This window comes from Penicillium crustosum (genome assembly GCF_028827405.1).
Source record: "Penicillium crustosum strain IBT 35664 chromosome Unknown utg000001l_segment0_segment0, whole genome shotgun sequence".
In the NCBI taxonomy this organism is placed as follows: domain Eukaryota; kingdom Fungi; phylum Ascomycota; class Eurotiomycetes; order Eurotiales; family Aspergillaceae; genus Penicillium; species Penicillium crustosum.
In genome coordinates, this window is record NW_026623122.1 from 2,759,397 (window position 1) to 2,785,134 (window position 25,738).

The 25,738-nt window shown below is 47.7% G+C and overlaps 8 protein-coding genes across 8 annotated transcripts; 5 read left to right on the top strand and 3 right to left on the bottom strand.

Annotated features, from left to right (window-relative positions):
- Nucleotides 1-416: 416 nt before the first annotated feature.
- N7487_001041 (N(6)-L-threonylcarbamoyladenine synthase family protein) lies at nucleotides 417-2,938 on the bottom strand (the record flags this gene model as incomplete). The annotated part of the gene is made up of 4 exons (XM_056868789.1): nucleotides 417-1,662; nucleotides 1,725-1,822; nucleotides 2,566-2,706; nucleotides 2,732-2,938. The coding sequence occupies 4 exons, from the start codon at nucleotides 2,936-2,938 to the stop codon at nucleotides 417-419; spliced, it is 1,692 nt and encodes a 563-aa protein (XP_056733573.1).
- Nucleotides 2,939-6,402: 3,464 nt separating this feature from the next.
- N7487_001042 (citrin) lies at nucleotides 6,403-8,550 on the top strand (the record flags this gene model as incomplete). The annotated part of the gene is made up of 2 exons (XM_056868790.1): nucleotides 6,403-6,579; nucleotides 6,649-8,550. 2 exons carry the CDS (start codon nucleotides 6,403-6,405, stop codon nucleotides 8,548-8,550), a joined length of 2,079 nt encoding a protein of 692 aa, XP_056733574.1.
- Nucleotides 8,551-9,412: 862 nt separating this feature from the next.
- Nucleotides 9,413-9,941, bottom strand: N7487_001043 (DUF5321 domain-containing protein; the record flags this gene model as incomplete). The annotated part of the gene is made up of 2 exons (XM_056868791.1): nucleotides 9,413-9,591; nucleotides 9,653-9,941. 2 exons carry the CDS (start codon nucleotides 9,939-9,941, stop codon nucleotides 9,413-9,415), a joined length of 468 nt encoding a protein of 155 aa, XP_056733575.1.
- Nucleotides 9,942-10,317: 376 nt separating this feature from the next.
- On the top strand, nucleotides 10,318-16,568 carry N7487_001044 (C50 family peptidase; the record flags this gene model as incomplete). The annotated part of the gene is made up of 3 exons (XM_056868792.1): nucleotides 10,318-12,813; nucleotides 12,852-14,934; nucleotides 14,989-16,568. The coding sequence occupies 3 exons, from the start codon at nucleotides 10,318-10,320 to the stop codon at nucleotides 16,566-16,568; spliced, it is 6,159 nt and encodes a 2,052-aa protein (XP_056733576.1).
- A 417-nt stretch (nucleotides 16,569-16,985) lies between these two features.
- Nucleotides 16,986-18,146, top strand: N7487_001045 (S-formylglutathione hydrolase; the record flags this gene model as incomplete). The annotated part of the gene is made up of 4 exons (XM_056868793.1): nucleotides 16,986-17,241; nucleotides 17,355-17,575; nucleotides 17,679-17,873; nucleotides 17,961-18,146. 4 exons carry the CDS (start codon nucleotides 16,986-16,988, stop codon nucleotides 18,144-18,146), a joined length of 858 nt encoding a protein of 285 aa, XP_056733577.1.
- A 359-nt stretch (nucleotides 18,147-18,505) lies between these two features.
- N7487_001046 (uncharacterized protein) lies at nucleotides 18,506-18,773 on the top strand (the record flags this gene model as incomplete). The annotated part of the gene is given in 3 exon segments (XM_056868794.1): nucleotides 18,506-18,520; nucleotides 18,549-18,638; nucleotides 18,651-18,773. The coding sequence occupies 3 exon segments, from the start codon at nucleotides 18,506-18,508 to the stop codon at nucleotides 18,771-18,773; spliced, it is 228 nt and encodes a 75-aa protein (XP_056733578.1).
- Nucleotides 18,774-19,212: 439 nt separating this feature from the next.
- Nucleotides 19,213-22,769, bottom strand: N7487_001047 (class I adenylate-forming enzyme family protein; the record flags this gene model as incomplete). Its single annotated transcript, XM_056868795.1, has 3 exons — nucleotides 19,213-21,300; nucleotides 21,370-21,503; nucleotides 21,602-22,769. The coding sequence occupies 3 exons, from the start codon at nucleotides 22,767-22,769 to the stop codon at nucleotides 19,213-19,215; spliced, it is 3,390 nt and encodes a 1,129-aa protein (XP_056733579.1).
- A 1,267-nt stretch (nucleotides 22,770-24,036) lies between these two features.
- N7487_001048 (uncharacterized protein) lies at nucleotides 24,037-24,768 on the top strand (the record flags this gene model as incomplete). Its single annotated transcript, XM_056868796.1, has 1 exon — nucleotides 24,037-24,768. The coding sequence occupies one exon, from the start codon at nucleotides 24,037-24,039 to the stop codon at nucleotides 24,766-24,768; it is 732 nt and encodes a 243-aa protein (XP_056733580.1).
- Between the last annotated feature and the right edge of the window lie 970 nt (nucleotides 24,769-25,738).

The following is a 25,738-nucleotide window of genomic DNA, read 5'->3' on the forward strand; positions in this document are numbered from 1 at the left end:
GACTTCTTCTTGGAGCTTAGAAAACAGATTGCTTCACTGCAGCGAAGCGGTCCCCCGTCGGCGGCTGATCGTCACGATTATGACTTCATTATCTCAAAGTACTTGCATTGCACAGTCGGCCGGTCGCGAGTTTGGTTCGTTTTCATGGGTTGCAACGGCGCATCTTCGATACCCTACTGTGGAGGATGCATGGGTGATGAGTGGACTCGGAGGTTACATGGCATCGGCGTCTCTGATGATTCTGGGTCTTACATGTCCATAATGCACTATGACTCCTTTTTTCAAAATTTATTCATTACAATTAATGGGCTGCATCAAGAAATCTATGGGGATGCAATTGCACTATTTTACACGCGCTATTATACAGAGAGGGTATGTCACTAATATACAAGCAGGAAGCTATCCAACGGCAATTATCACTCTTTGATCCAGCCTCCTGGGCCAAGGATACCTCCATCATCAGCCTTAGGGTCAAGGGTCCATTTGCGCAGAGGGCGACAGCTAAGGTCAGATCGGAACCCTGCCTCGAACATCTCAATGCCCGCCCATCCAATCATGGCCGCATTGTCGGTGCACAAATATGGAGGCGGGGCAAGGATCTTCATATGGCCAAAGCCGCGCACTTCCAAGAATGAAGTAAGCACTTTCATGAGGAACTGGTTGGCGGCAACACCACCACTGACAACGAGGGTGTTGATCTCATCCTTGCCAGTATTGTGCGGCCGGAGTGTCTCCAGAGCGATAATGGTGCGCGAAGCAAGGTGTTCAAAACAGACACGCATGGCTTCCCGGCCTAGATCGACACGCTCGGCGTGTGACATCTGAATATTCGTACTGTTACTTTGGATGATCTTCCCAACCATGCTCGAAATCGAAGAAAAGCTGAACTGCATGGTTCGCGTATTTGCAAATGGGGTCGTAAGAGACCAGCCCCAATCACTTATGCGCCTAGTCACTTCTTGGCCTCGAGTCTCTGGTGGAGAGTAGTCTGCGAAATCGGCTTTACCATTGGGAAAGACGAATTGCTCCAGACTCTTGCCGTACATGGTGCTTTTAGCTTCCTGGAGCAAGGACTCGGGTAGGATATCTCGTGCAGATTTATCGAGTGCCTCCCCAATAGCTATATCTTCGCTTGTAGCGAGGATCTTATGGTCTGTGAGACCTTTGGATTGAACTAGAGTCGTATGGCCGCCAGAGACGAGAATGGACAGGAAAGGGAATTCGGGCGTCGTTGCGGGTGGGTCGGCTTTGGCGTCATTTTCCAGGCATGATACGAGCCCGGGTGTCAAAAGATGTGCCTGCATGTGGTGCACTCCGACCATGGGACGCTGCCATGCTACCGACAGCGCCTTTCCAGTGTCGAGGCCAACGGACAGGTTTGACCGCATTCCGGGGCCTCTTGTTGCAGATATGAAATCTGGGAGCCGGCGACGAGTTCCATCTGCGAGGTTGAGTCCATCGCCTGTTTTTGACTCCGGTAGGTAATTAAGGGCTTTCTGTACAAGGTTTGCGAGGTTGTCTTGGTGGGATTCGAGGGCGATGATAGGATGAATTCCCCGATGCTCACGCGTGTCGGCTGTTACATTTTCAAGGAAATGGATTTTAGCTGTGCTTCCGGAGTCTTTCTTTGTTTTCTCGACGATGGCTACCGATGTATCGTCACTGTTGTTTGCAACCAATTAGTTGGGTGGCTTTTTTCGGGACTGGGGTTCACCTCCGCTTACCATGACGTTTCAATTGCCAACGTGAGCAAGCCACGGCGGGAGTTCAAACATCTCCTCGCATTTATCGCCGATCTGCGAAAAGTCGCAGCAGCAGTCACCTTGAACAACATTGGTAAGATGTTTGACATACGACCGGCGACAGGGGCGAAAAAGATCGGACGCGCACGGGCCGGAGAAGCCCTCAATTGGAGCCCTAAAACAGGTACCAAAACAGCAATCTATAGTGATCTACGGAGAGCTCCATACTGTCGCGAAGAATACTACCTACGAATCATGAATTTACTTGCTATTGTAATCGATAATGTCAACCTTGGAATAAAGGGTCGAAGAGACCGTTTCATTTGCAGTAACGAACGACTAGGTTAAAAACATTTATACTCCAAAATCAAAATCGTCAATCCAGGTCCCATCATAACGTCATAAATATATATTGTTCCTCCAAAACACTGATACATCATTTCCCTTCCAAGAACAGAGTGTGCGCTGTGTATCAAAAGGCCGATTGAGCTCACATGAATGACAGACGAATTGGGGACTAGCGAAAAGTGCGAGAGGCAACATAATCATCCAGAACACCATCTTGAGACAGGCTGGATGCACTCTTTGATGCTTCGTTCTGTCATTTCTAGGAGCTCATCTTGCAATTTGAGGATGTCGATTGTGGGCAGCGCGAGGTGCTGATTGGGGTGATCAAGAAGAGACCCAGGGTGGAGGGCGTGGCACCGCTGCAAAAACACGATGTAAACCCCGAGTCATTCAGAAGTATCTGGTCGCTCCCCATTTCTCCAGCCGTGGACGGTCAGTAGTGATACAAATCTCGAACTTAATTTCACTGTCGGACCGTCCACCGCCGTTCTTCTCGCGACATCTTCATGTGCTTGCCATAATACTCGTCTGGATTCTCAATTGGTGTCACACAGTGGACAGTTGGTGTCACTTTGAATTGTATACGTTTGTCAACAGTAGCAGTGCGTGAGGACGACTGTTTCTTGAGGATGCTCTTCGACGAGCAAGAGTTTGTGTATGCATAGCTTGGGACTTGCAGTGAGGAGAATCTCTTGCTGGTCGGGCTCGCCGCAGAGACTGGCGAGATAGGGGGTGCGAGGAAGAGCACTTGGTGACTTGAGCGACAATGATGGTCGAGGAGCATTCTGCACAGCAGAGATGCTTAGGGACAGCTTTGGCTTGACGACACGGGCAGTGGTTGTGTACATTGTGATTGATGAAGAATCCACAATAGTTGAAGAGGTTTAAAACAACAATGTAGTTGATGTTAGTTGAATTTGTTTTCACAGGGAAACCTTGATCAACAAAGTTATCCAAGTAGGCAAGGAGAGAAACAAATTATTGACGTAGATGTAGAAAGGAGTTGAAGAACTTGGGCCAGCCAAGACGCAGGACGAAAATAGAAGAGGCAAAAATAGAAAAAAAATAGGAAATTCTCAAACAATATGCAAAACGGAGTCTCCTGGGGGACAGATGAAGGCGGCTATATACACTTGAGGGAGAGAGGGGAACCAACGGACTACAAACCACCTTCTTCTGCCTAAGCGCCCACCCCATGCACGGCGGTGCACAAATCACCACCATCACACTTAAGTTTCTAACTTTGGAAAGCTTCCGTCCAATCCAACCAATTAAACTACCAGATTGAAACCCTAGTCTAGTCTAGTGTGATGTGATGGATGTTAGGGTTTGACGATACGTAGGGTGGCCAATATGCCCTGCAGCCAGCTGCACTTGGAACCCCACCCTGATCTTTTTGTCCATTTGATTCGAAACTCTCGACCGACTATCACTCAATAGGTGAGGAAGATCGCACTTACATCAAGTGGATTCCTGGATTGTTGGGTGATATCCCCGCATCATCACAGTGACTGGCAATCACAGCGAAAGCTGATTGGTTTAAATATCAGCAGGATTGTTGTGACGTACTATAATTAGATATCACATGGGCTTGATACCACTATCAACTATTTTTACTCCTCAGGATTGAGCGGTAAATGACATCTATCCTTGGATATACTTAGAGCGAGCTAAGATACACAGAAAATGCAGTTGAAACACTGTTGGTCACATTTTGTTGTAGTTCTTTTAGAGGCTAAATGACCTCCAATCCTTACAAGATACTGCTCATCTATGTTACATTGTGCGTGATCGTCCTGGTGACTATATTTTTTGATCCTTCAAACAGAGTGCGTATGCTGTACGATGTAATCCTTGAATATGTGTTCTATTTATAGAAAGTGTCTCTAAACTCGACAACGTGCACGGAGTAGTTGACACATATTACATACATTTACTTGATTCGGACAACACCCGGGGAGGAAGTGTTTGATTTTTCGAGACGAGCGTCTAACTCTATTTAGGAATACAAAATAGGTGGGCACTTATGCGGCCTTGTCATGTCTTTTTAGATGTCTTTGAGATGTCGGTTTAGGTGTATATGAAGGCGCTAAAATAAAATAAAAAACTCTGTGAAAGAGACATTTTTATGTATAACATTTGATGGACGTGTGACTAAATCTAGGCCTGGACGGTAGAAATTGTATCAAAAGCAGACATGCAGGATATAGATGGTTATAGCTACGTATTTCCTTTTCGAGATTATAGACATTCTATCAGTGTTGCTTCTTAGGTTATCAAATAGACTCAGATGAAATAAATGATTGTATACAATCCTTTTGTCTTGGGTTCATCAACAAGGTGTGGTAGCAATCCTAGAAAGGACCCAGAAATATTATTTGCGTTCATGTATCCGAAACAAAAACAATAGTTAACACTTGGAGCTCTATTCTCGATGTATGAAAACAATGGGAAGAAAGGTGAAGCTTTTACGCAGATATGACCATCGAACAGTTTAATCGTATGGGTTTAGCATGACTAGCTGGGACTTGGAAGATGGTATCATTGTCCCTAAGTTCTGGATTATAGGGTTCAACAACAAGCAAGATCTACCTTGAACAACCATATAATCCAGGGTACCCGATATTGGAATCGTGTAGACTCCATCGCTCGAAGGGAATCGAATTTAAGAATAGTAGATTCACTACCAGTGATACATATTGAATTTTCTTAAGCTCCTATGATTTTGCACTCATCATTCTACTGTATCAGCAGGTGTATATCTTCTTAGAACTAACTACTCTTGAATTCTTCTAGAATCTCTCCTTCCACCTTTCCCTGAGTATCTGGCAATTGTTCTACATTAGGATGACATTAATTTTACCTCTGTGGCCCTCAGGTAGTACTGCTGGATGCAATGACACTTGCAAGGATAACTTTCTGATTCTGATATTTCACCTTGCATATAGTTTTAAGAGAGATATAATATTGGAATGGGTATGTTTTATCTCCATATAATGGGAATTTTTTTGCAACATGGCACCCGTGGACATCGTATGGAATTACCCCATATTAATTGCCTAAGGCAATGTCGGCCGGCTTGGCTCCCGGTGAATCGTTTCTGGAGCTTCCAACGTTTAAGGCTTAAGCTCAAGGTAATTCCAGGACTGGGAGTCGCGGTAGATGCTATACATAGCTACACCGCTACACACCACAGCCTACAACGTATGACTCTTTTTATGATCTCGATTTATATGTGGAGCAGTGGCTGTTAGAATTATAGTGCAATTGAGTTTTTTGAGACCCGTGGAGAATAGTGTCCTTTGCAAGAAGAGAAATCATCAATAGAATGAACATGAAAGCAATCCTAGTCGGTTAAATGCCATATTCTGCATTATCTGATTGTAATAGAGTGCGGAGAAAAAGGGGGTATAATGGTACCGGAGTGCTCCGTTCATAAAATCCGGAGTTGGGCCGAGTCTGGAAGGCCGAGGAGAGGGGAAGAGATGAAGTGCGACCAATCGAAATGAAATTCTCCAAATTCTTGTCCCACTGAACTCCGCACCGAACTCGGAATCCTTTTTGGAGTTTTCGTGTTTTCGTGTTCTCGTCTCTTCGTCTTTTCGTTTAAGGCTCACCGGTTCCGAAAGGACCATGTGACAGGTTCAACCTATCCGGTTTCTTCCTCATTTTCTTTTCTTTTTCAAAGTCGCCTGCTGACTGTGTTTGTTTTGTTTTGTTTTTTTGCCTCAGTCCCTGGATTATATGGTTGGTTTAGGTTTCCTATATACCGTGGCTCGTGGTGGCAAACATATGCCATCCCAAGGAAGAACCTAGATGAAAAAAGTTGTTCTCGAATACGAAGGAGTACCATGATGAGACTAATTTAGGGACAACATACATTGTATACTGGTATCTACTAGGAGTACTCCGTATGTACTCCGTACTCCGTACTCCGTCGAGTAATGCGGAGATCGGTGAAAGTGAGACTCTGATTCGGTCCGATCTGCCCGGGTAAATAACGCCATAATGAAAAAACACAAGGGGGTACATAAAAAGAAAAATTCAACGTGGCCACAGATGTATACAATTATATTAGAAAAATATCAAATCTATCCAAGAATACGGAATACATAATTATCTATTCTAATATTGTAAAGAGACAAGCCCCCCGAAAACTTTACTAAGTGGGCTTATATTAGCATAACTTTTCTATTGACTCAGTTCTCCCCTTCTCCACATCCCTCGATCCCTTCCTTCCCCCAGTTTTCCTCTTTTGTGCGGTGGATTTTTTTTTTGGTTTAGGATTTAAAAGTCAACTTGGACATACACAATGGCTACCGTAACAGAAGCTGTGAAGGAATCCCTTCTGGGCAGCACAGAGGAGCCTCAGCTGTCCCACCAAGCGCGCTCGAACTTTGTCCGTCATGCGCAAAAGGACGAGAATGGTGAACTCTTCATGAACGAGGAAAACTTCATTAATGCCGTGGCACCTAAGCAGGAAGACTATGTAAGTGTTACCAGGGACTACAAAAGTACTGAAATCCTTGCAATTGCTGACCTGGTTTCCTCCAAACAGCACAAGATTAAGCGCGAACAATATGGCATCCTTTTCAGCGTCGCAGACAGACGGAGAGCTGGCAAGCTGAACATTACCGACTGGGCCTCCTTCGAAAACCTCCTCGCAAAGCCCGATGCCGAGTACGAGATCGCCTTCCGCCTCTTCGACTTCGATGGCACCGGCAGTGTCAAGCTCGATACCGTGCAGGGACTGTACAACATGAACAAGAGTGCTGACAACATTCCCTTTGATTGGAACTCAGAATGGGCATCGCTGTACGGAGGCCGCTCCAAGTCTCGCCACGACTTGACCTACCCCCAATTCGCCCAGATGCTGCGCGGTTTGCAGGGTGAGCGCATCCGTCAAGCCTTCCACATTTTCGACAAGGATGGCGATGGCTACATCCAGCCTGAGGATTTCCAACGCATTATCCTCGAGACCTCGAAACACAAGCTGTCCGACCATGTCCTGGAGAACCTCCCTACCCTGTGCAATATCTCGACCAGCAACCGCATCTCCTACGCCAATGTCCGTGCTTTCCAGAATGTCATGCGCGAGATGGATATCATTGATTTGGTGGTCCGCGAAGCAACAAAGAAGAGCAAAGATGGCAAGATCACTCGTACCGACTTCCTGAACGAGGCCGCTCGCGTCACCCGTTTCTCCCAGTTTACGCCCATGGAGGCCGATATTCTGTTCCACTTCGCTGGACTGGATGCACCTTCAGGACGTCTTTCCCTGAAGGACTTCGCCAAGGTCATCGATGCTTCATGGCGTATCCCCGTGATCGCTGCAGGCCAAGCCTTGGCTGCTGGACACGAAGTTGCCGAGAAGACTAAGAGTGTGCTTCATAGCGTTCTCGAGTCTGCACACCACTTTGCCCTGGGTAGTATCGCCGGTGCTTTTGGTGCTTTCATGGTCTACCCTATTGATCTGGTCAAGACCCGCCTCCAGAACCAGCGTTCGACTCGCCCCGGCGAGAGACTGTACAACAACTCCCTCGACTGCGCTAGGAAGGTTATCCGCAATGAGGGTTTCACTGGGCTGTACTCCGGTGTCATTCCTCAGTTGATTGGTGTCGCCCCCGAAAAGGCTATCAAGCTGACTGTGAACGATCTCGTTCGTGGCTTCTTCACAGATAAGGAAACCAACCGGATCAGATACAGCCAAGAGGTTCTGGCTGGTGGAACTGCCGGTGCTTGTCAAGTCGTCTTCACAAATCCCCTTGAGATTGTGAAGATCCGTCTGCAGGTCCAGGGTGAAATCGCAAAGAACGTTGAGGGTGCCCCTCGCCGTTCAGCCCTCTGGATTGTCAAGAACCTGGGCTTGGTGGGTCTGTATAAGGGAGCCAGCGCCTGTCTCCTTCGTGATGTCCCCTTCTCGGCCATCTACTTCCCCACATACGCCCACTTGAAGTCCGACTTCTTCGGCGAAACCGCTACAAACAAGCTAGGCGTTGTCCAGCTCCTCACTGCCGGTGCTATTGCCGGTATGCCTGCCGCCTACCTAACCACCCCATGCGACGTCATCAAAACCCGTCTGCAGGTCGAAGCCCGCAAGGGTGAGACCAAGTACAACGGTCTCCGCCACTGTGCTGCCACCGTCTGGAAAGAAGAAGGTCTCGCCGCCTTCTTCAAGGGTGGTCCCGCCCGTATCATGCGTTCTTCACCTCAGTTCGGTTTCACTCTGGCCGCTTACGAGGTCCTGCAGAAAACCTTCCCCATGCCTGGTGAGGGTGAGCCCATTACACCCACTGGTCACGTCGAGCCCGGTGTTGGCGGACATGGCGCTACGGCACCTCTGCCTTACCTCCGGTCAAGGAACGCGCTCAAGCTCATCCTTGACCTTGACCAGAACATTGGCCGGGTGCAGGTCCCACGGCCCGAGAACTGGCCCAAGTTCCTGCAGAACTCGAAATAGAGAGGCTTGCTATTATCTAGTGAACCTGTCATTCCTGGTCTTTGTTTTCTTTCATTTTCATTTTACTAGCGATATGTTTCTCCTTTCTCATTTGGTCAAGGCCTATCTTTCCTTCGATTTAGCATGAGATCTTTCTCACATTTCTTTCGGATCCTTTTTCATGTCCCGTCTTCTTTGTGGTTTAGTTGGGCTTGACTTGGGATGTGCATCCCCCTTGCATCATGATGTCTTTCGGAGACCGCCTGTGTTTGCATTGTATCAACAGCAGATAGATTTGGAAAGAGGGTGTGTGGGTTGTCATAGAGGGCCCTGATTGTGGTGTTTCTATCAATCTAGATCCGGTTTGGGTTGATATTCTCCTGTTTTATCAAGTGGGTGTAAGTAGGCATGTGTATTTCTGGTTGATATTATTCGTGCCTAGAGAGCAGATAGATCTTATACAGGCCAAGGAAGCATTCGGGTGCATTTGATCTTGTGATCTGCAGTGGATTACGTTGTAAGTTCTGGGTTTTGGGGTTTGAGTTGTTTATCCCAATTTCGGGAAAAAGAATATGTACATGAAGTGTGATGTGCAAGCTCACAAACGGGTATCGGAATCTACTCTTGAGGAAAGATTCCCTGTACAGGTGATGTTACATTTATATCCTCGAGGATATATTGTTCATGGACTAGGTCCATGTGCGTGGGAAATGCTAGACCCAATTGTCGTGGGTAGAAAGCAATCCCATCATGATCTAGAAGATCAATTCGACATCATTGAGACGGCGGTGGCCCAATTCGGTGGCGTATATCTCGAGCCCACATGACCGAGCCTCAAGACCAGAAGAGCTTGTTCTTGATGAGGATTGAATTTAGCGCCCATTCAATAGAATCTAAGCTTTCGTGTAGACTCTGTCTTAACAGCCTCCTCGGTGCCCTTGTCTTCCGCAGGCTGTGTGGGTTGCTTTTGTTCTTTCTCGGGCTCCTGGGCCTTCTCTGATTTCGATTGGGCGGCCTTCTTCTCATGCCACAAGGAATCTTCGGCTTCAATCTCGCGCAACACTAGAGAAAAATGGTTAGAGACTAGCCACTGAATAGAATTGTCGGATATTTGTTAACACACCCTCATCCCACTCTCGTTCCTTTGCCTCATCGCCCGTTCCCAGCAACTTCTCCACATCAACCTTCTCTCCATTCTTGACGCGTGTAATAATCTCCGCTAGAAGCTCGATCTTTGCATCCGTTGTGCGAGTATAGGCCGCATAGCCGTTCTTTAAAGTGAGCATGCGAATGGCCTGCGAGCCGATCAGAGTGAACATGATGATGTAGAACGTCGCCGGGTTCCATTCTTTAGATTTCTCTTTGGCGGGATCCTTGCGCGCTCTACCACCCCGAAGAAATCGGGGAATCATTGCCGTCCATACTGACGTGTCCGCGATCTTCGGAAGGCGATCAGAGGTCGAATATGAGCGCCCGGTCGGAGCGCAACATTGTCTGGTAGCATTTAATGTAGAAGGAGTAGAAAATATCTGCCTGCTAAGCCCAATGGGCCTGAATCTGAAAGCCATAGCCTCTGTTCGCGTCTTGCAGCAACCGTCGATCTTCAAAAGCAGGAAAAGTTGAGGTCGTAATTGCCTGAGGCGATAAGGCTATCAACTCCCAATACGGTATAGCGTTGTTGTTGCTGCGACAACCCCCGTTTAGTGTCCGGCTGATAGCGATTGCACATCAAAGGCTCGACGCGAGCGATGACCTCAGTCCTGCAGCTTCGATAAAACGACCAGGAAAATGGCGGTCACCGTCTTACCGGCCAGCTCTTTAACAGAGTCCGTGAAACAGGCCCTCCGCTCAACGACAACATGCTCCGACGCTACTGTGTTGTCCCTCCAAACACTCCTCCGCGGGTCACCAAAGATGCCCGAGAAACCCACGAAACGCACAAAATCCACAAGAGAACCACCCGCAACGCCGAGTCGGACGAGAACTTCCCGCGCAACGAAGACGAAACCTGTAAATGATACAGCGCTGCAATCATTGACCGATCACGATGCGGCGGCATTGTCTTGTCAGGAGAAGCTGGTCTTTGCTACTGAGGTATTCAATGCCACATTAAAGACCCTCACGGATGCCGCGAAGACATCTACAACTAAGCGCCAAAATAATACCCCTGATACCGCCAATGGCCCCGACGCGGGCATTGTCTCGGCTGCGGAGTGCGCCAGGCTTTCTTTGTCCACACTGCGCACTCTTAAGAATGATGTTGCGAACGACCAGTTCCCAAATATGCAGCTCGAGCAGGGGCTGTGTGTTCTAGCGGGCAAGCTCATCTCACTGGGATTGAACGATGTAGCATACAAAGAGCTTCGACTTTTGAAGCGGAGAATCCAACAGCATCTGGATGGTGGGAAGGCTGGGAAAAAGACTGCCGAAGCGAAGGATGCGGCGGATGAAGAAGCTTCGAAGGAACGGATGTCGGATCTCTTGACGTTTGCTCACATCTCAAATGGGAAAGCGCTGTACGGCTTGCTTGTTTCTTTTCAATCGAATGTGATGCGGCTATTTGCTGCGGATAGAAGAGCCTCCACAATCCAGAAGGTTTACCCTTCTTTGCAACTTTCAGATTTGAGCAGCCCTGCTCAAGTTATTCTGGCTGCCCTGAAATCGGGTCAATTATCGAATGACAAAGCTGCTCTACAACTCCAGTTACTATCAAACACAGTTCTAGCGCTTTGCTCGGGAACATCTTTCTCGAAAGATGAGGCATCAAATAGTTTGAAGCCAACGACGTCATTGGCCCTGCAACTACTTTCCCTCGAGGTTCGTTGTTTGGGTTGGAAGTTGTCTGGTCATGTCTGTGATGAGAGCAAGGAAGTCTTCGACCCTTTGCTTCGTTATTTTGGTAGCTTTTCTCACCGGAGCAAGGGTATTGAGAAAGCCGAGTTTGCTTCAATCTACAAAACAGTTACCCGTCTACAAACATCCATTGCAGAAGTCAAGAAGAAGTCATCAGAAACACAAAACGCCAACCAGGCTGCCAAGCTCATGACTCTTCTTGGGCAGCTCGCTTTCGATGCAGGGTGTTTTGATGAATCTATGAAACTGTTTACACAAGCCATCAACCCCCTCTCCAAGACCCAGTCTCTTTCACTAGCAACGGTTCGGTGTAAAATTGCATCTGTTCATTTCCAGGCTTCGAAGACATCGAAAAAGTTCCTGGACGGAGCCCTGGATTCTGTTTCAGAGGCGACTCAATCCCTAGGGTTGCAATTAAGGGGCAGCGCAAACGACCTAGATGAACTGCTGGTGGAAGCTGCAAGACTGAAGAAGCTGGCTCTTGCGTGGTTCGGAGAAGCTATCGCAAAAAGTTATGAGACTGAAAGCGAGAAAAACGAAGTTGCTAGTCAGATCAGGGAATATCTACAAGCGTTCATCCGGTTCCTCAGGCGCTATGTTGGACGCCAACCAACAGAAGATGGCGACGAAAAGGAGATTGAGATGTTCAACAAACGCATTTCAATTTCTAGGAGCATCATTCTAGCTGCCATTGATTCGACTGTCGCAATTGGAAAGCTTTCTATCATGTCTCAGCGGCCACCGTGGGAAGACATGCTTCCAATTCTGGCTGATTGCCATCGCCTGCTCTCAACTATCGAATCCCCCGATGAAAAAGATACAGAGACAACAGAAAACCTAGGAATGGCACTTGTCAAACTTTCAAACTTGTTCTGGTCTCGATACATCAAAGAAAAAGAGGCCGGACAGGGTTACCGTGAACTCATACCCCTTCTCAAACAATCTACCCAGCTGCTTTCAAGCTGCTCACCCTCTCAGCGTAACACGGCATTCGCAGCCCTCAAGTTCGAGAGAATGGCTCATCTGTATATCGAAGGCAATATGTACATTGACTCAGAGCAGATGTTTCGGCAATCGATTGAAGAATACATTCTGTCTGGCACTCTTGACCAAATCGTTAAGATCAGCGGAGGTCACAATCCAAGCTCGCTTAACCAGGATCCTAAGAGCTCCGGTTTCATGCTTGGCCGTGTACTTTCAGCTCTTCTGAAGATGAAGTTGCGCAGGAAGGGATCTCACCCTTCTGTTGTCTATGACGATGTTGAACTAGAATTCGAACAGAGATGTCTTCTTCTAGAGTGGCAGATGAGCTTGCTTGTTGATATGCATAACTATTCTTCAAACGAAGAAGAGTTTCGCTTGATTCTTGGCTCCGCTGTTTCCTCCCTCCTTGACCTCTACCCCCTGACGTCTACCCTATTCGCCATTCCCGTGTGATTCTTTCCGCCTTGCGGCTCCTACTGGAGCAGCCTACTGCCTTGGATTCATCCTTGGTTGAAACTCTGTTGAATGCAGGAACAGAGGCCTTGGATGGCGGTTTGCAAGTCCGTGATGACCTTGATATTGCTTCTTTTGCAATCCATATTAGCAACTCATTGCGCATTATGATCGGCTTCCACCGCGGCAAGATTGATACAAGCGAGCTAGATGATACGCTTGCATCATGGACTTCACTGGTGCGCCAGTCCAATGACTGGAAAAAACTCCTGCTCTGCATTAATGACACGGAGTACTGGGTCTTGCAGTTGAAAGCCTTGGTTGATTATACCGAAATCCACGGGCTTTGGAAGGCTCAACTATGCACCCTGGAACTGATTTTGCGTGCCGCAGAGCTCCAGCAATCAGGGGATTTGTCAGACCCCATCATCATTCTTTCGCGCTTGGTACTGCAGAATTGCCGTTTGGGCTACTGCCAAAAAGCAGGTGAACTCCTATCGCGCGGTGAACAGTATCTTGCTCAGAGCAATGTTTCTTCTCTTGCTACAATTTCCTACAAAGTTGCACGGGTGGAATATCTTCTGGAGACTGGAGAGCCCGAGAAAGCTGCCGCTGTTCTTTCAGCAGCCCGCTCACTCTATGAAAAATGTCAGAAGTCAGAACTAAACAACTTGACTGTCCTGTCTAAGATATCATGGGAAAGACTGGTAGCAGATGCTGCCTTTGTTCAGTCCAGGTTGTTCTCCGCACAGGGCTCAGCAACACAGGCTCTGTACTTCGCAAAGTTGTCTGTAAGGCTCAACTGCCGCATTTGGGCTAAGGTTGAGAGGCTCGCACAAAGAAAACAAGACAAGATGTTGCCGGCTGCAGGAAATTCTGATGTTGAGGCTGTTGCTGATGGTATCGCAAAGCTTGACTTGTCTCAGAATGGGTCTTCTCCGGATGTCTCTGCCAGCTACATGCAAGGTGCGCCTTTCTGGCCACATCTGGGTTCCCACCATACCTGCCTGTTGAACCTCTCCACCTTATCTGCCCACCATGGCTTATTCCAGGATGCTATCTACTACGGCGAACAAGCACTGAAAATCGATAAGACCCTTGATGCCAATGCACGGCTACTGGCGGCACAGACCCAACTCGGTTGCCATTGGATTCTCAGTGGCCACATGAATGAGGGACAGGATCAACTCTCTGCAGCGGCCGAATCGTCTAAACAAACCCAGAAAAGTATTGAAACCGTGTCTTTCCAAATGGCGCTTGCGTCTCTGTACAAGACGCAGGGTGCACATGACAAGGCGCTGCGTATTCTTCTTGAAGCAGATAAGATCATCACCGCGGTCATCTCTGCTGATGTGCCTACCAATCTAGAGGCAGCAGGCATGGCAGAAATCGAAGAAAAGATGGACAAGTTACGTGTTAGAGCAAGCAGCCGGCGAACCCCAACACCTCGGACACCAACACCCACTACGACTACTACCACTCGGCGGACCCGTGCAACCAGTGCCGCTACTACGAGAACCACAAAGAAAGCCCCAGCTCCAAAACAAACTCTCCCCGAAGTCCAATCTAAATCCCTATTACAATTAAAGGGCAACATCCTTAGACAACAAGCTGATTGCCTGCGGGAACTGCGTGACTTTGAGCGATCTGCGCAAACACTTGCAGAGGCCAGACAATTTGCCGTGGCCCGCGAAAGCAAGATCACTCTGGAGATTGGCGAAAGCGAGCATCTGCTGGCTGATGCAATTCGCCGTTTTGCTAGCCATGCTGTGTACTGCGTATTGCCGGAATCTACAATCTCGCTGCCGTCGCTCAAAACACCAAGCAAGACGGCGGATGAGCCTAGTTTACCCCCGGCAAAGCCGTCGACAAGGAGAACAAGGGCTCCAGCCAAAACAACGCGCACCAAGGCTCAACAAGCCAGTGATGACTTTTCGGTTATGCTGTCAAAGGCAAGCGATTGTCTTGCCAGTGTCTTCTCTGATGCCACGATTCTAGGCTCAACGCTTGATAGCCATGCGGCATCTCGCTTGATGAGTCGGATCTCTATGCTATCACATGCGACTTCTCCCGGGATCCCAGCGACTCTGGCTCAGTCGCCCGCAAATATGAATGGTAAGTTTTGGAAAATTCTTTCAGTTTTGACGTATATCTGACGTTTTTAATCAGAGATCGGACGTGTTGGCGCATTTGCCCGAGAGCGCATGGCGATTGATATCGATCGACAGCTGGCTGATTTTGCCGACCCTCTTCTTTGGCCAGCCTCGTTCCCCTCAGCTATCGAGTTGGACAATGATCTGTGCTCCAACTTCACACAGGATTACGTCGACATTCTGCCCGAAACTTGGAATGTCCTCTCGTTGTCATTGAGTGCGGACCGTACCGAATTCGTGGTTTCACGACTTCAGAAAGACCGCTCACCGTTCCTTCTGCGTCTTCCCCTACACCGAGGAAACTCAGAAGATGACGACGAAGAGCAGTTCACGTTTGAGGATGGAAAAGAGGAAATGCAAGAACTCATCAAGCTCGCCAACGAAAGTGCGCATGCAGCCAAGGCTCAGACGGACAAGTTGTCGAAGAAGGAATGGTGGAAGACCCGCGAAGCGCTCGATCGTCGGATGGAAAGTGTGCTTCAAAACATTGAAAACATTTGGTTTGGAGGGTTCCGCGGTGTGTTCTCGCCGCTGTCGCGGGAGACTACCGCGCTGGCCCGATTCGCGAGTACCTTCCAAAGCATCCTTGACAAGCATCTCCCTTCTCGGCAGAAGGGTGGCAAGGCTGCCGGACCCCGGCTCACGCTACATCAGAATGTCGTGGACTTGTTCATTGGGCTTCGTGATCTTGAAGAGCAAGAAGAACCTGAAGACACGCTGATGGATCTTCTTTACTTTGTTGTCGATATTCTGCAGTTCCAGGGTGAGCGCAATGCTTACGACGAGATTGACTTCGACATGATGGTCGTAGATACCCTTGATGCCTTGCGAGGCTACCACGAAGCTGCGCGCGATGAACTTGCAGCACGACCGCCGAGACATACAATCCTAGTGCTTGATAAAGCTCTCCACCTGTTCCCATGGGAATCACTCCCCTGTCTCCAAGGATACCCTGTCTGTCGCGTCCCATCCCTCGAGTGCCTCCGGGACCGGGTCCTCCAATTCCGCAAGGCATCCTCCGGAGCCATCGTGGACCGCAATTCCGGCGCATTTGTCCTTAACCCGACAGGGGACCTGCGCACAACGCAAACCACATTCGAACAAGACCTCTCCCGATTCAAGTCCTGGACTGCAGTCGTGCAGCGAGAACCGACCGAAGACGAATTCCGCGACGCGCTAGAAAAGAAGGGTCTATTCCTCTACTTCGGTCACGGCAGCGGCGCGCAGTACATCCGTGGCCGCACGGTTAAGCGGCTCACACAATGCGCTGTTACTTTCCTCATGGGATGTAGTAGTGGTACTTTGACCGAAGCCGGCGAGTACGAGCCTTACGGCACGCCGATGAATTATCTCCATGCAGGCAGCCCCGCGCTCGTGGCTACGCTGTGGGATGTCACGGACCGGGACATTGACCGGTTTACCACGACCGCCTTTGATGCGTGGGGTCTAGTTGAGAAGAAGGATAGGAAGGGCAAGAGCCGGGGGGAGGATGTTGGGCTTGACACGGCAATTGCGCGGTCGAGGAGTGCTTGTGTGTTGAGGTACCTCAACGGCGCGGCGCCGGTGGTTTATGGAGTTCCAGTGTTTTTGGAGTGAATCTTGAGTCATTTTTCTCTTATTTCTCTCTTATGGTGTATATATACCTTGGCGTTTTCCCCACTGTGGGCAGCAATCTGATTTGACTCTTCGCCCTTGGCCTTTGAAGAGGTTAACTACTGTTAATAGACTAAACAATGTCCACCTGTGTTATATTTTAAGATGCAGTTGATATACCAAGCCATGTCCAGTGCAATAACTGCAAGTCTTAATATCAAATATTACCTAGACACATATAGTATTCTACATACAAAGTAGTTCTATAAAATCCCAAATAGGAAGAATAATCCTATCAAAGTGGACCTTTTTTTCCCCTCATGCGGGACCAAAACCCCCCCCACCATAAAAACGTCAACGTCTCCCGGTTTCTAAGCTCTCTGTTTTCTTTTCCCCTTAAGATATACCCCCATCCTTAAAATGTCCGTCACCACAAACGCAACCATCGCCTCCTTCGGCGGCAAGCTCCTAAAGCTAAGCCATGCCGCTACAACTACAAAATGCGAGATGAAATTCAACCTCTTCTTGCCCCCGCAAGCCCAGACACAGAAGGTCCCCGTACTGATCTACCTCTCTGGCCTGACCTGCACCGCCGAGAACTGCTCCGAGAAGGGCTTTTTCCAACACAGCGCCAGCAAGAAGGGAATTGCCGTGCTGTACCCTGATACCAGCCCACGTATGTGTCTACTTTATCTTTTATTGCGTCAATTGCCCATGTTTTTTTTTTTACCAATTCAAGTGATCGTGTTTAAATGTAAAAAATAATTAATTAACACACCCATCTTCTAGGCGGTCTCAACATCCAAGGCGAGGACGACGCATACGATTTCGGCTCCGGCGCCGGCTTCTACGTCGACGCCACCAAGGCCCCCTACAATGCCGGCTATAACATGTATAGCTATGTCACCGAAGAGCTGCCGCAGACCGTCTTTGCTGCGTTCCCCCAGTTGGATGCCAGTCGTGTTAGTATTACCGGCCACAGTATGGGTGGACACGGTGCTCTCACTTTGGTAAGTTATGCGCTACCTACCATCCTCGGAAGTTCGCTGTATAGCGCAGGAGCCAGAAAGAATATCTGTTGTTGGAGTGTCATTTATCTAACCAATCAATCAGTTCCTCCGCAACCCAGGCAAGTACAAGTCCGTCTCTGCGTTCGCACCGATCACGAACCCGACCAACTGCCCCTGGGGCCAGAAGGCATTCAAGGGCTACTTCGGTGATGATCAGCAAGATAAGTGGAAGGAACACGATGCTACTGAGTTGATTAAGAAGTGGAGTGGGGGTCCGCTGGATATTTTGATTGATGTGGTAAGTTTCTTTCCTTCTTTTTGGCTTCTCTGTTTCCAACTTCTTCCGTCCATTTTGTGTCGTGTAAAATGTCTAATACATATACAGGGTACCGGCGACAACTTCTACAAACAAGGCCAACTCCTACCGGAGAACTTCGAAGCCGCAGCCCGTGACGCAGGCATCGCCGGCTTGAACATTCGCTACCAGCCTGACTATGACCACTCCTATTATACCATGGCTACTTTTGCGGATGACCATGTTGAGCATGCGGCCAAGTACCTCTTTGCATAGTGTGTGCTCTCCTCTTAACTCCTAATCTCAAAACCATGATGTTTTCCTTCTTGCCTTCCGTATTTCTTTTGTAAACTGAATCTGATTGGTTCTTTTTTTCTGGCTCAAGTGAGCGCCAGGTTGTTAGGTCGAAGATTTGAATGAGTCTGGGATCTTGAATGATAAGGCAAAGCTGATGCTAAGGATATTGCTGTTACATCCAGTAAATCCAAGTCCCCCCGGTTATATATACATAGCAAAGGTCTTTGTATACTACGTATTATGTGCAAAGTATATCTAAGTCAGCCGTGTTTTATCGAGGCTATCGGTTAATATAAATAAATCGACTATAAAGGCTAGTATCGAAATAATATATACAAATGTCCCGGCTAAGCGTAAAATGCGGAGCGAGTTATAGGCTAGTATTCCGAAACGACGATCAATGCGTCTAAAGCTAAAAGAGAGAATGTAGTGACGAGGCTAGTAGATTCTATCTTTAACGAAGTCGTTTACGTGTTGCTATAGATGACTTTGCTTGGTACTGTTGATTGTGGGATCGAATACGGCTTAGGAGCTATGGAAAATGTAACGTATGATTGGTTCTCCATTTCTCCTTTCTCTACGTCCGATTCAGGTTCTAAAGGTTAGAACCTCGAACCTGAACCCGAGTCGGATCACAGATTCATGGGGTTCGACTCGGGTTCGCACCTGATAGACATGCCGCAGTCTAGGTGGATAGCATTCTAATATAAATGAAAAGCTTGTCTCTGCCAGATTCTTAAACCGTTTTAATTTTCACATATTATCGAGAATTGATGGCAGGAACAGTAAAATGCTATCAGCTGATAATAATTCGAACAGGAACCCGGACGAAGGTCACCACGTGGTACGAAAGTCGAAATATGCCAGCGCCACGATGCTCGTTGTACATTATAATTGGAATTATTCGAAAAAGAACAGTGGCCTGCTTGATAGAAACTTGGACGAAAGCCTAGGATTGTCACGTGCCCATTTTTTTGATATAAGGTAATAGTTAGTTAACTATCGTAGTTAACCTTCACATTTCCACTTAACTAATCAGATATGATCACTTCCGATAGCGAGTCGGACCTTCGCGATCAAGGTCCACGATATCATGACCTTGGAAATCGCACTGCGACACAGGCTTATCCATATTACCAGGATCACAAAGCCAGGCCACAGCGCACAGGAACTCCGTCATAATATTGTATACATCCGTTGCCCGAAGCTGAGCATCGTCGTATCTCACAGTCAGCCGTAACAGATCACCCTCCATCATGCCCGGTAGCCAGAAAAGACCAAAGTCGGATCGAGAAATGTTTTCGATTAACTTGATTGGATCAGACGCGTGTTCTTTATATCCCTCCATCCTCCAGTTCAGACTTTGGCGGAAGAGGATGTCGATGAAGGATTTGGAGTCTGAATCATCCAGTTTCCGGCATATTTCGTCCATAGGAGCATATGTATTAGAAACAATATCGTCTTGGTCCTTGCTCATCCTGGATAGAAGCTGGATTGCCCTTTCGTCTGGTGAAATTCTTGTGCGGCTGAGACATTGGATGATTGTAGGCCCGTCGATTTCTAAAATATCGATACCTTTATTGTCGGGGCAATTGTTATCCGCAGAGGGCCAGGTTCTGCCCGATTCAACGAGGCCAAAGATTGCCTCTTTAGCTCCAGTCATGCGCACATTGATCAATGCGCAGGCGCATCTCGCAATTATCGGGGGTGTTATCGCGAACTTATGTTGTAATTCCGAGATATTGGGCACATGCACAGCGCGAGTGATACCTTTGGTGCCAATGCTTTTATCTCCATCCAGAAGTGGTCGCTCACTGGGATGGCCTGGAGTGTTGTCACTGTGGACCCAGCCCTGGTTATCACCTTTCAGCCAGTGTGGTGCAATCTGCCGTGGCCATAACGCATCGGAAGCAGACGATATTCCTCGAATTTTGTTAACATGAAAGTCAACCGCCCTCTGGGCTGCTGGCCCAGTTCGGTTGCTTTGGTAATCTGCGATATAGTCACGGTATGGATGAAAATTGAGAAGCTGGTCCTTGCGACTCAGAAGGTTCTTGAGGTCTTCAAACCATCGAAACAGGATGTGGGCATCGAACACAAGATGGTGCAGGTGCATGACCAATCCGATAACGGACGAATTCTCCACACTTAGGATAGTAGCCCTGAACAATGGCCCCTTCCCATCGAGGTGGTCATAGTCGGCATCATTCAGCTTGTATGTTTCGACGCTGTTTATGTCTTTAACCATCCCGCCGTCCACAATCTGTAGTTTCATCCAATCCTCATTGGGATGCATGACTAAATATAGATCTAGTTCCTCATCGTATGCAAGAGGCGTAGATCGTAGCAGTGAATGACGTTGAAGCCAAGTGTGCAAGGCCGCCTTGACATCTGCGACGCTGATTGATGAGCTCGTAATCCACGACATCCGGGTGTTCCACGAGTTTGGCCTGTGTCCGTAGTGTGTCCGTTTCACACAGTCTGCAATCGGAATGACCTCTTCAACGTCATCCCAGTTAAATCCGAGTCCGTTCAGTTTGGAAAAGGCCACCCGTTTTGCCCACTCCATGTCGAGCTGCGCTGGAGGAGCATGGTCTGTATCACGACAATAAGAGTCCTTGACGTGCTTTCTTTCGTTGAGTAGCTTCGCCTGTTTTCTAATCGTGTTACACTTTGTCAAATCAATCAGCGTGATCACCAGTTGCAGCTTTTGGCTTATCAGGTTGCAAAACTGGATTTGGATCATACTATCGGCGAAGGTTCGTATAGAAACGTCTCGATCGATATCTGTAGGTGCCAGACCGGTTAAGCCAGACCATAATGTCGTTAATTCTGTTGTGAGGTCGTCGGAAGAGATTGGATTGTCGACGGTGATCTGATTGAGATGCTCAGTCACCCATTCTCGAAGCACTGTTTTCTGGATTTTGCCAGATGTTGTAGTTGGATAATGATCCTTTCCAAGATCATCTTGGAGATCAAGAATGCGTGCTGGAGCAAACGATTGACCAAGTTCATTCGAAAGCATTGTTTGAAGAGTTTTTTTCATTGGCATTTGGCCTGACGGATCTTTTCGCATCACAGCAACAGGCACTTCACCGGCAACAGCATCTGGTGTTCCGACAACATACACATCCTATCGGACAGTCAGTACACGTTGCGTCAAGACCGCATTCGATAATAAAACTAGGTTTTGCTGACTCACCCCTATCCCATCTACCTCGGCCAAACACTGCTCTATTTTCAATGGGGAGATGTTCTCGCCACCGCAGATAATAAGATCTTTATACCTGCCGAGGATATAAACATAGCCCTGATTGTCCATGTACCCCTGATCTCCTGTGGCTATCCAGTTCACCCCATCCTCACGATAACATGAGTCATTGCTCCCCCAAGATAGCCCCGGAACACTGGAAGACCACCAAGGTGCACCTCACCGATCTCCTCTTTGTGAATGGGGATACGGCTTCCCTCAAGACAGATCCTGGCTCGCCCACCGTAGAATACCTTCCCAACAGACACATTCCTTGTCGTTAGGTCCATGGACATCTCGAGAGAAGTGTTGACAAAAGCTACACCCTCAGTCATGCCATATCCTATCAGCACCCTTGTCGCCCCCAAATCCCTACAGCGCTTCACTACGTCCAGTGTCACTGGAGCACCACCTAGAACAACTTCAAACGAAGGCCGGGAGCTATTCTGAGGCGATGCACAGTTCAGTAAAGCATGTATCATGGCCGGGACACAGGGAGCTGTGACCCGTTGATAGGATCTGATCAACTGCAAGGTGGCTTGTGGGTCGAAAGAAAGGCTTGGGAAGATAACAGTCGCACCAGCCAGCCAGAATGCAAGAGTAAATGCAATATTGAAGACATGAAAATTCGGTAAATGCTGGCAAAGATTGGTGCCAGGTCCCAGTTTCAACTCGTACATAAACCCCAGCCCTTGAGCCCCGATGGAGGTGGTCGTGTGCGGACAGCCTTTGGGAAGTGCAGTGGTGCCACTCGTGAACAGGATAAGTATTGTATCATCTGGGTTCCCGGGTTGATGTAAAGGAGGATTGTCTTTTAATGGCTCCGACATGATGTTGGACACCGTCGTCCACCCGGCCGAAACATTAATCTCTTCATTGTCGCTGACAACGCACTGAACAAAAGGGCGATGGTGATGATCGGTTGTGATATGTGTAATCCGATTCGCCATGGCCTCGTTTGATACAAATATTGCTCCTGGTTCCAGTTGATCTAGAAGAAACAAAACATCCCATGCGTCGCGATCGAGCACCCGGGGATCCAGTGGCACAAATTGACAGCCCAGGCGGGCAGATGCCCAGAAAAGTAGTGCCCAATGGGCTTCGTTATACATAAAGGTCACGATTCGACTTCCAAGACCAACGCCTCTAGACGATAAACGGGTGGCGAGTTGGATACTCTTCTCCTGCAGTTGAGCAAAGGTCCAGCGCAGGCTGTTCTGATGGAGGGATATGATGGCATCATGATCTGGGAATTGCTCGGCGACTTGATCGAGAAGTGTAATTAAATGGGTGGTTGGTGCCTTCTGGTTTTCATGGCAGGCTTCGGCCAACGAAGAGGGCTTATTAACCATTCTTGATAAGAATGTAAGACAGAGAGTGCAATAATAGAAGAATGAACAGGCGGTGCGAAGAATCGTCTTATTTAGGCTTCTATCTTATCTGCCCCTCGCTGGACTTAAGGGCTTGTGTTGCTGAGCTGAATGATCGGCGGTGATCGGCGCTGTTGGTAACTAAATAAACTTGTAGGAAAGTTGGGTAGGAAATGGACAATCCAATGTCATTGTAATAAATCTCTCCACTTTCCCAGACATATACAGTATTTTATGATCACACGATTAATGCTGTCTTGACTCTAGACAAAGATAATTGGTCATTCTGGAGCAAAAGCTCGCTGAAACTTTCTGGATAGATAATTGGATTGAGGAAAACATGCTGTGAGCTTTTATATTTCAAACTACACAAATGCCAGGAAATCATATTGGTAACATGGAAACGACCATAGAAATCAGCGGTGAAATGCGTCAAACAAAATGCAGTGGAAATGTGACAAGAATGGGAGCTATAATACAAATAGGCAGTTCCGGGTTATAGCTTCCTTACCGAAAACCATGCATGACATGTCTTTCCAAGCTCTCGTTCAAGACCGCTGAGAATTGGGCTACCGCTGGGGCGCACCCTCACCGCTAGGTAAGGAGCGATATTACGAGGCATAAGTCCTGATATTCCCATGCAGGTCCTCGCAAGATCAGCCACATATATTGTGTAACAAAAGCTTGGAAGAAGATGTGGAAAAGTGGAGAGATTTATTACGGTGACATAGGGTTAATCTAACTCTCATTCCTGATTTACTATGTTTATATGTAAAACGAGGGTATGTAATAATTCGACATCGGTATTATCATCCGAATACTCGGTTACACCGCCATAAGACAGCTCAACCTGCCCATTTTCCCACTTCACTCAATCAATCCTAATCTGAAGGTTCCGGTAGATCTCATTCGTCCATATGCATACTAGTGTATACCGATTCAGCTCGCTTTGGCAAATTGTTTTCTTCCAAAGTTTTGTTATGCCACCCTCTAAAGGAATTTTCAATTTTCACCATGTTCGATGATCGGTGACTCAAGCCGCATGAATACAGATCTCGCTCTCCACCGACTCCACTTGTTCTACTAGCACTTAATACGAGGTTTAACTGAGTCTAAATAGATGCTGCAACATTTCCTCAATCAGTAAAGTATAAGACATAGATGCTCCCTAGACGAGGATTTAATCTAGTGCTCTGTCCCGACGATTCATCATTGATCCAGGCAAAACCTGATTCTAGTCATTCGCATCATGCCCCCGCTATCGCAATACCACTTCGAAATACTGCCCCACGACGAGGCGAGTGTCCAACAATGGGGTCCTAAATACATCGAATTCCGCCTGAACGCCCTTAAAACAGCCCCTGACAGCTTCGGGTCATCCTACGAAAAAGAAGCAAGCATGTCCGAAGCAGAATGGATTTCATTGCTCTGCGAGCCTGCTTTTAGAGTCATCATTGCTGTTCCCCGAGCAGATGATGGTGCCCTCCAGACTCCGGTATGGGAGAATGAGTGGGCATTGATTTCAAGTCTCTACGGACCGCGCTGTCACCACGAACCGTACCACGACAATGAAAACGACTGTACTGAATCGTCTTGGTTCCTAGGAACCTCGTTTGTTTCTCTTCACCATCGGCAACGAGGCATGATTCTAGAGGCCTTTGCCACAGCTGAGCGAGCAGCTGTCAGCGAGGACAGACAGACGTTCCAAAAGCGACACAAAGCTCAGCTTCAGCGCCCGTCTGGGCATCGATCAAATCAATTCCGGACACGTATGTTGGGCGCGAGTACTACCACGCATCCCACCGTCTTGAATTACTACCGAAAAACTGGACTTGAAGTTTCGTATACCATCAGGAGGGGAGACATGGCTCGACTGTGGAGGTGGAAAATATCGGTCAGTCCCGAAAAGTTGGAAGGGCAGGCAACTATATTAGTGAAGATTATTCCATGGGACGGCGAGGTCAATTTGGCACGGCTGTAACCAAAATATTTGAACTTTGAAGTAACATGGTGTTTGGTAGGGTATCAAACTTTATAGTTACTGAAATATGAGTTTTCCGTCACAATATATTATCTAAAGCACCTTTAAGTTGGATATCTTTCTCTCGTGGGATTCAGGCTTATTGGTGTTGAGAGAAATGAAATTCGAGGTTTCTTTAGATTAGTACTGAGCCGACGTGGCCACCTGTCATGAATCTATAAATCCTGCAAGCTCTACCCTGTACAACTAAGAAACCACTCTGCAGTGCAACATGCAACTGAGGTTACCTTTTTAAGTCCATTATCCTGTACAGCTGAGTTCCAGCCCTCATTGGAACCTTAATTATCGAACTACCCTTCAGCATCGCGCGTACAGAAGTTCTTTTCTTCCTTCCTTTCATATCTGTTCTGATTACTGATTTCCGATCTGGTGTAGTGGAAGCGGCTGAGGTAGACACGTCGAAAAAATCTATCCAGACTATTGAACTTTCCTGTGTCTGTGCAGCGTTAGGGAGTTTAGTGGAGACGCATCTCCATTCGTAACGCTAGTCTCACAGCTTAGATGGCACTAGTTACTATGGTACCGCCACAAAAGATTATCGGTGGGTCTGATATTTGCTCTTGTGTTCTCCACCAAAAAATTCAATAATTTTATAGATTTTAGACGGGTAAATTATCTAAGATGCAAAGAACTGTTCCGGTTAAACCCTTCGAACTTAAACAGTGAAATCTCTCATTGCTGGAATGCTGATTATGTCGTGGTCTACGCGAATTGGTGATTACTCCCTTGGAGCTACAACAATGCATCGTTTCAAATACCCAAATGGGACCGTGCAAATCTCTACGCTTTCTTTTTTTGTTCTCCATTTTCCGCTCCTTACCCCCTACTATAATTTAGCAATTTAGCTACAACTTGCAAGAATCAATAAAGAGGGGGTCACGTGTGCGCGCGCAGACTGCCTCCCTTGATT